This window comes from Myotis lucifugus, unplaced genomic scaffold (assembly GCF_000147115.1).
Source record: "Myotis lucifugus unplaced genomic scaffold, Myoluc2.0 scaffold_249, whole genome shotgun sequence".
NCBI lineage: Eukaryota > Metazoa > Chordata > Mammalia > Chiroptera > Vespertilionidae > Myotis > Myotis lucifugus.
The window spans coordinates 1,437,061-1,446,798 of record NW_005871297.1 but is presented as its reverse complement, the minus strand read 5'-3'; the positions used below and the strand labels follow the sequence as shown (position 1 = coordinate 1,446,798).

The 9,738-nt window shown below is 41.1% G+C and overlaps 1 protein-coding gene across 9 annotated transcripts in view; it reads left to right on the top strand.

Moving 5' to 3' along the window:
- Positions 1-1,660: 1,660 nt before the first annotated feature.
- Positions 1,661-9,738, top strand: part of NMT2 (N-myristoyltransferase 2) — a 55,166-nt gene continuing 47,088 nt past the window's right edge. For 5 of the 9 annotated variants that reach the window (XR_002831677.1, XM_023762535.1, XM_023762536.1 and 2 more), the window contains exon 1: positions 1,709-1,775. Coding sequence is in view for 8 of the 9 variants with exons in the window: in XM_023762535.1 (XP_023618303.1) it covers positions 1,724-1,775 (52 nt within the window). In the remaining variant the exon portion in view is untranslated. Of the gene's footprint in view, positions 1,776-9,738 lie in introns of all 9 variants that reach the window. The other 4 variants (XM_023762542.1, XM_023762540.1, XM_023762541.1 and 1 more) reach the window with 4 other exon arrangements.

The window sequence follows — 9,738 nt, the reverse complement described above, 5'->3', positions numbered from 1 at the left end:
AAACAGTTGAAATCTTACTTTAGGTCAGGCCGCACTAAAGCCAGATGCTGGCAGCTGGCAGCTTTGCTTCTTACTCTGGGTTGTGCATTACGTTGGGGAGAAGAAGGTTGAAGAAGTCATTACTAGAATTGCAAAGATGAGCCAGTGACAGAAACAAACTCACTCATAATTTCTTTAAGAACCAGAACTGCAGGTAGAATCCATTATTGAATTGGGTGACTACATGATCAACTTGTAAGCCTGACCCAGCACGAGGACAGGCTTATGGCCGGTACATGGGAGAAATGGACTGTGCCTTGGCCAAATCCCCACAGCTGTATGTGTGTGAATTCTTTTCTGTGGTGTACCTTTGAGTTACCTCTGCTGTTTTAAATCTTTTTTAAACAATAGTTTATTGATTTTTAGAGAGAGAGGGAAGGGAGAGAAGCATCAATGTGAGAGCACAATATCAATTGGCTGCCTCCTGCACCCCCCCCCCCCCCACCGGGGATCGAGCCCACAATCTGGGCATGTGCCCTGACGGGGAATCTAATCAGCAACCCTTTGGTGCATGGGATGACACCCAACCAACTGAACTACACTGGTCAGGGCTAGGCTAAAGATCTGCTGCAAGTTAATACAACATAGGCTAATAAAAAGTCTTCAAAGATCCTAAACAGTCTACAAGAGAAGACCTAAAAAAAAAAAGAGAGAGAGAGAGAAGACCTAAAGATTGCCAATAAATACCTATAACAATGTTCAGCCAGTAGAAATACATAAACAAGAGTATAGTGTGGCAATTACATGGATTTGGAAACCAGGCTGGCTGGATTCACATCCTGGCTCTGCCATTATTAGCCATGTGACTTCTATAAGTTACTTAATCTCTCTACATTTCAGTTTCCTCCTCTATAAAATGGAAATAATAATAATAATAATAAAAGACTTACCCCACAAAGTTGTGACAATTTGCAAGATTGTTGTCTGTAAGGTGCTTAGAACAGTGCCTGACAATAGTAAGTGTGTTAAATGTTAGCTGCTGGGCTGATGACAGTGATGATGGTGATGGTGGCAATGCCAGATTGTTCTCCAAAGTGGTTATATGAGTTTACATTTCACCAGCAGTATATAAATGTTCCCTTTCCTCACATTTTCCCAATAGTATTAGACTTCAAAATGTTTGGCAAATCAGTGGATAAAAAGTAGAATCTGAGATTGTTTCCTTTTCCTTACTGCTGGTGAGGTTGAGCATCTGTTGGTAAGTTTATTGACTGTTAGGGCTTCCTCTTTTGTGAGTTGCTTATTCGTATTCTCAGCACATTCTTCTGTCAGTCTTTTGTTTTCTTCTAATTGATTTTTACATTGATTTCTCATTCATCCAGCAAATATCTAGTGAGGACCTTTTATATGTCAGAACTTATTTTAGGTGCTGAGAATACAATGGACAATGCTGTTCTAGTTAGAGAAGACAAATGAATAAATAATACATTTTTTGCTAGCAATATGAAGGAAAGTAAAGCAGATTATTCATAATAATATCTCAGTGATTTCTGTGTGCCAACTATTAATACTAATGTATTAATTAATTTTATCCTCACAATTTTTATAACACTATTTATTGAAAACTTCATCTTTTTACAGATATGGAAACAGAGGCCCAGAAAGGTTAAGTAATATGCTCTAAGTCACACAGCTCGGAAGTAGTGGAGCCAGGATTCAAAACCAGGTGGTCAGACTCTAGCTAATGCCTACAATCTTGGTCAGGATATCATGTTCCTCTCTCTACTGTACTGGAGGTAAAATGTGAAGGGCAAAGAGCTTTTTATATATTCTGACTATTAAAACTTTAACATGTTGCCTCATTTTGTCATTTTAAAATTTGGTTTATAATCACTTCGCTACAAAATGTTTAACTTTGATATAGTCAGGTTATCCTCTTTTAGCTTATGGTTTGTACTTCTGGGTCCTTGTTTAAGGAATTCTTTCCTTCACTGACATAATGAAGTTATTGTCTTACTCTTTCAGTTACCCATTCAGTAGATGTTTACTTCAGCATCTACTAAAGGCCAGACATTGTTCTAGGCACTGGATAAATATTAACAGAGCCAGCTAAAGTTTTAAGATTTTGTTTTCCGAGTTTGGGTTTATAACTCGTTTGGAATTTGTTTTTGTCATTTGTGAGAAGTAGCAAAATAATTAAATTTTTCTCCATATAGGAAATCTGTTCTGTTTCGCTGATCTATTTATCTCTTCTTGGACTCTGTTGTATTTTTAATATTTTAGTTGCGATTAGAGGGGTTGTGATTATTATAGAAAATTTAGAACATGCTTTAAAATACAATGAAGATTGAAATCAACTATAATCCCACCATTTTCTATGCAGGAAATTGGAAATCAAGGGGGAAAATTGTAAAATAGTTATAATATCAAACTACTAATGGTTCTTGTGGGGGGGAGCTCATTGATCTTCCTGCTGGAATCCTATGAAATCCAAAATTGTTTCTTATCTTTGAGATTCACATGCCATAAATTGAGCTCCTTTGATGTCATCCTTAAAATTAATGTATTAGTGCCCTGGCCTGTTTTGCTCAGCAGTTAGAGCATTGACCTGAGGACCAAAGGGTCTCAGGTTCGATTCCCAGTCAAAGGCATGGACCTTGGTTTCAGGTTTGATCCCCAGTCCTAGTTGGGACACATGCAGGAGGCAGCCAATCAATGTCTCTCTCTCACATCGATGTTTCTCTTTCTCTTTTCCCACTCATTCCTCCCTTCCACTCTCTAAAAATCAATGGCAAAAATATCTTTGGGTAAGGATTAAAAACATTAAAAACAATTAATGTATTAGTTATAGACTAATCGGCTATAACAAGTAGACCCTAACGTGTAATTGGAGGTTTACACAGTCGAGGTTTTCTTCTTATTCACAGGACAAGGTATTCAGATGGATGGCCAAGGGACTTCCCTTTGTTCTGTCAGTCAGAGGCTAGCCTAGTGTCTCATCCTACACCTGCAGCCAGTCAGCACAGGAAAGGAGGAGTGTGGAGGAGCACGCCCAAGAGGGTCTCTGGGCCAGCGAAGAGGCAGATACCACTTCCACTCCTTTCCCACTGCCCAGAACTCACTCGCATAGCCATACCTCACTGCAGGGAGCTGGGAAATATCTTGCTATGAGCTCAAGGAGAGAGGGTGAGGTGGATTTTGGAGGGCAGCTAGCAGTCTCTGTCTTATTTCTTCTGGAGCAATGTAACATGTTTACACTTTACTATAAAATGTGTTCCTTTGTTCATTCCACTAAGCTATCTCTGTAGGAGCCTTGACTACTTCTTTCAAGGGATTTGCTGGATGTGCTTATTAAAAATTTGACATCTGCGTGATTAAGAAGGAATTTATTGGTTTACACTTGGAATTTGAATATGCCAAAGATTCTCTCTAGACATAGATCAAAGTATCTGTTGTCCTTCCTGGGACAGCAAAATTGAGAGGCTTTCATTGTGGATCATTCATATGAATTCTTGGGGAAGCGGGAAATGGAACTTTTGTTTTTAAAGATCCAAGAGAAATCTATAAAAGGGCTGCATAATATCCATGGCTAAACTTCTGTGATGCAGTAATCAACCTTAAGTACTGGGGTTCTGAGTCAGTTTTTCTTTGCAGGATTTCCGAGAAGAATCTTCTCAAGTAGGTATTTTCCTGAAGCCTTAGCAACATCATAACCACCCCCAGGGACAGGAATTTCACTTCCCAATTTTTTAACAGCTTTGTTGAGATATAATTTACATACCCTACAATTCACCCATTTAAAATGTACAATCCATTAGTATCCTATATAATAAAGAGGTAATATGAAAATTGACCATCACACCCTCGCACAAGATGGCCACCCATGTGGTCACTAGATGGCCACCACAAGATGGCCAGCAGGGGAGGGTAGTTGTGGGCGATTAGGTCAGCAGGGGAGGGCAGTTAGGGGTGACCAGGCCAGCAGGGGAGGGCAATTGGGGGTGACCAGGCTGGCAGGGGAGGGCAGTTGGGGGCAATCGGGCCGGCAGGGGAGGGCAGTTGGGGGCGACTGGGCCAGCAGTTGGGGGCGACCAGGCCGGCAGGGGAGCAGTTAGGTGTCGATCAGGCTGGCAGGGGAGTGGTTAGGGGTGATCGGGCTGGCAGGCAGAAGCGGTTAGGGGCAATCAGGCAGGCAGGCAGGCTAGTGGTTGGGAGCCAGCAGTCCTGGATTGTGAGAGGGATGTCCAAGGGGTACCAGATTGGAGAGGGTACAAGCTGGGCTGAGGGCTCCCCCCCCCGCCACATTCACATATTTCATGCACCGGGCCTCTAGTTTAATATATTCAGTGAGTTGTACAACCAACACCACAATCAACTTTAGGACATTTTTATCATCTCCAAAAGAAACCCCACATCCCTTAGCTGACACCTTCCAACCCCCCTCATTGTCCCAGCCATGAACAACCATTAATCTATTTTCTATCTCTAGATTTATCTGTTCTGGAATTTTTATATAAATGGAATAATATACTGTGTGTCCATTGTGACTGGCTTCTTTAATTTAGCATGTTTTCAAAGTTCATCCATGCTATCACATGTGTCAGTACTTCATTTTATTTTTTTAAAATATATTTTATTGATTTTTTACAGAGAGGAAGGGAGAGGGATAGAGAGTTAGAAACATCGATCAGCTGCCTCCTGCACACTCCCCACTGGGGATGTGCCCGCAACCAAGGTACATGCCCTTGACCAGAATCGAACCTGGGACCCTTGAGTCCGCAGGCCGATGTTCTATCGACTGAGCCAAACCGGTTAGGGCAGTACTTCATTTTTTTTGTTGTTTTTTGTTTTATTCTGTACCCAAGGATATTTTTCCCATTGATTTTCTTTTTTTTTTTTTTAGAGAGGGTGAAAGGGATGGGGAGACACAGAAAGAAAGACATATTGATTGGTTGCCTCCCACACATGCCCCTACTGGGGCCGGGGATCATCAAGCCTGCAATCAAGGTACTTGCCCTTGACTGAAATTGAACCCTCAACCCTTCAGTCTGCAGGCCGACGCTCTAACCACTGAATTAAACCGGCTAGGACAGTACTTTATTTTTATTGCTGAGTAATATTCTATTGTATGGATATACCATATTTTCTTTATTTATTCACCAGTTGATGGACATTTGGGTTGTTTCCACTTTTTGGCTATTAGAATAACGCTACTGTGAATATGCATGTACAGATTCCTGTGTGGACATATGTTCATTTCTCTTGGGTATATATTCCTGGTTGTGGAATTGCTGGGTTATATGGTAACTAGTTTTTTTTAACATGTTGAGGAACTGCCAGACTGCTTTTCCAAAGCTCTTGCACCATTTTATTTTATTTTACTTTATTTATTTATTTAGCTCTTACACCATTTTATATTCCCACCAGCAGGGTATGATATCTTTACATCTTCGCCAACAAAAAAGGTCATTACCTGTTTTGAGTATAGTTACTCTGATGAGTGTGAGTTGGTGCACCTATCAGCTCTCATTCTGCAGTTCTATTCTTCTTCAGGCTTCTGGGGAATGGAAAGTAGCTCTTATTCAAGGATAGGGCAGCTCTGCTTCTCATCACTGTATAAATACTATCAGATACGTCTGGGAGTTTGGAGGAGGGGATGGCTAATTTAGTGCAATTTCCGTTGGTCCCTACCAATTTATATTTGAGAGGAAAAACTAAAATCTTGACAAACTAGAGTTAACAAAAAGGATTATAGCTTCTCCATCACACCAAAATAAGGTAGTACAATTTTAACAAAACAGTTGGTGTTTACTCCCAATTAACTACCAAAATGTAACCTAGAGGAAAACTTCTTTGCACAAGTGTCTTATAAGTTATAGAATAAGTGATATAAACACATTTAAGAAATTTTTGGTGAAATAATGTATTTTTATCTTTTATGACTCTATATCCTCACCAGTTTCCATGAGTCTAATTTATCTGTTTTAGAAAAAAATGGATTCACACGCAGGACAAACATTCCTGGATTTTTCATTGGTGGAGATATTTCCATCCAGTTGGATAGGCATCCATATGAGTCCTAAGTTCTCAGCCTGTATCCCTCTGGGTGAAAGCTTCTGGGAAATTTTGAGATATTTTAAACTGGGTGTATTGGACAGAAAAGCTGTGAGATGCTGGGATGCTAGTGGCGTCTAAAAAAGCCATAGCCAACAGCAACTAAAGGACTGAGGCAGGAGAGGGATAATTCTCTGGGTTGTGAAGCTACAGCCATGTCCTGGATGACTTCAATTACTACCATCCCCCTGGTGCAATGCTGAGCATATAGTAGATGCTCAATGAATATGTCTGCGATAGACTTTACCATCCAGGTGGGGAGAATTGTAGCTTTCTAAGGTATTTTACCACCTGACAATATGTAACTGGAGCCAGCTCAAGAGCCAGAATTATTCACTCATTTATTCAACAAGCCTTTGTTATAAAAATCTACTTGTGTTGGGCATGGAAGCATTAGAAACCTTAGGGATACAAATATAGTTTTCTTTTGTACTTGACCCCTCCCCCCCAGTGCATACATAAATCACATATTCACAATACAGCAAGTTCACTAGTTTAAAAGGTGTCAGCTATGGAAACATTGATGGAGGAAAACCTGAAATCTAGTCAGATATTTATGGGAGTCCTTAGCTACCAGATGATTTTAAATATAAATACCACAATATACAGATTTGATTCTACTGAGGAAAATAAACTTCCCATTTTGGGGTGGGAATGCATTGCTAATTTTAGACCACCAGGGTGCCATTTGGCAGGGTCTCAATCTATCTCCAAAAATGAGTGCTACTTTCTATTCTAGGATTTGGAACAGGGAAATATGAAGCTGTAGCTCAAATGCTTGTCTCTTAAATATTTTTTCTCACTATTGAACATACCTTTCGTATTTTGACATTGTAGAGGAAAAAAATTATCCATTTTAAATTTAAAAAGGTTATGCTTTTCATAATTAATAACTGACAGAAAGAAAATCCCCTTTATGACCCAGATATTGAGTGGTGAGGCTAGCACTTTGTATCGGTTAGGCTACTCCAACTTACGATGTGGTAAAAACAACACTACAATTCCATTGCATAAGTTAGGAAAAGTTTGTCTCCCACCTACACTGCGTTCGTGCAGGCTGGAGCCCCTGCCTCCTTGGCAGGACTCACAGGCATAGGCTAAAGCAGGCACCATCACCTCCTGATGCCATTATCTTGACAAGGTTGTGCAGAACTTGGCTGGAAGGGAAATTCAGCAGAGAGACAAGTCTAATGGCTCTCCAGGCTTTCACAAGAAGGAGCACCTGTTACGTCTACTCCTCTTCCATTGGTTAAACAAACTGCCCACCAGTGCCTCATTTCAAGGGGTTGAAAGCATATGTGACATACTTCCAACTGCTTGCAGGAAAAATACTGGTGAGCAATAATGATGTTTACCACGCATGTGAGTAGGAAAACCCCATTTCTCGTCCTGTGTTTCTCTGTTGTCACACCCACAGCACTTCTGACACCAGTTGTGAGGGGGGTTTTCCTATACCAGCTGGTGTCTCACAGTTCAACTCAATTCTGACACTCTTTACTTGGAGACAGCTTTAGATCCCAGAGGTTGAGGGCTCAGTCCTGCATGACTGCCTCCTCCCTAATTCAAATGACAATTGCAAGTCTAGGTTTTTCACTTGGGCTTCTGATTGACCAGATCCTCAGGTTTGATTAATTTAAATTCACAGAATTTAGGAAATCTGTTTATTTATTGTTTACAAGTTCATTAGAGGTGCATGTTCCACCCCTGGCCCAGGACAGACCGTTGGCAGGCATGTGCTCCACCCCTGGCACAGGACAGAGTGGCTGTCAGGTGTGCGCTTCATCCCTGGCCCACGGACAGAGCTGCCAGTGTGACCTGGTGCACCCAGCCACAGGTTATAGGACCATGCTGCAAGTGTGCTGCCAGAGGGACCTAGAGCACCATCTTCCGTTGGGTGCTGGGGCCGCACAGTGAATTGCAAGCCAGAGGGCTCTGGACCCTCACAGGGAGTTGCACACCAGAGGAACTGTGCACATGCCCCCGCCAACCCCGAGTATTGGAAGTGAACAACTGAAGGACCAGAGCTGTGGGAGAAGGGGGTACAACTCATAGCAGAGACAATAAAGGTGTGAAACTCAAGGCAGACCCAGCCTCCTGGCTAGTGAGTCCCGGACCATTGGACCACTAGGGGCTTCAACCTCTTGGACCCCAAGCAGGATGCCCAGGGCCAGAAAGAGACAGAAAAAGTGGGGAGACAAATAAACAACCGCCAAAGGAAAGAAAAGGAGAATCTCCAGAAAAGGAACTAACTGAAATGGAGGCAAACAATATGTCAGAGACAGAAGTCAGAGTAATGGTCATAAAGATGCTAAACCATCTGGATGAGAAGCTCACCAACATATGTAAGAATCAAGAGGAAATGAAGAATGATATAGCTGCCATAAAGAACACAATGGAAGGTTTCAACAGTAGACTAGAAGAAGCAGGGGACCAAATCAGCAAGTTAGAACACAGGGTAGAAAAAACACCCAATTTGAACAGCAATTGGAGAAAAAATTAGAAAGCAGGAGGAGAGTTTAAGGGAACTTTGGGACAACATGAAACAAACACATCTGTATGATAGGGGTGTCAGAAGGACAGGAAGAGGAGCAAAGATTAGAAAACCTATTTGAAGAAAAAATGACAGACAACTTCCCTGACTTGGGAAAGAAAAAAGTCACCCAAGCACAGAGAATACCAAACAAGATGAACCCAAAAAGACCCACACCAAGACACGTCGTAATTACAGTGGTAAACGTTAATGGTAAAGGGAGAATCTTAAGGGCTGCAAGAGAGAGACAGAAAGTTACCTACAAGTGTTCTCCCATTAGACTATCAAATGATTTCTCAACAGAAACACATCAGGCCATAAGGGAATGGAATGAAATACACTTTAGGACTGAACCCAAGACTACTCTATTCAGCAAGGCTATCATTCAAAATTGAAGGAGAAATCAGAAGCTTTGCAGACAGAAAAAGGCTAAGGGAGTTTATTACCACCATGCCAGCAATGCAAGAAATGCTAAAGAGGCTGTTGTGAAAAGAAGAAATAGAAAGGGAACAAGGAACACAAGCATAAAGAATAAAAATGGCTACAAATAAGTACCTATCATCAATAACCTTAAATGTAAATGGATTAAATGCTCCAATCAAAGTGGCTGAAGGAATAAGAAAACATGACCCATAAAAGAGACCCATCTCAGAACAAGGGACTCACACAGACTGAAAGTGTAAGGATGGGGAAAACATTTTTTAGGCAAACAAATTTTTAAAAAAGCTGTGGTAGCAATATTTATAGCTGACAAAATAGATCTCAAAGTGAAGGCCACAACAAGAGATAAGGAAGGCCACTTCATAATACTAAAGGGATTGATACAACAAGAGGATATAACTCTGGTAAACATATATGCACCCAATACAGGAGTATCCAAATACATAAAAAAAACTTCTGGAAGTTATCAAGGGTGAGATTGACAGCAATACAATCATAGTAGGGGACTTTAATACCCTATTGACATCACTGGATAAATCTTCTAGACCAGTGGTCGGCAAACTGCGGTTCGCGAGCCACATGCTGCTCTTTGGCCCCTTGAGTGTGGCTCTTCCACAAAATACCGACTTCTGATAATAAAAAAAAAAAAACATACAAAAAGAAAAAAATATAAA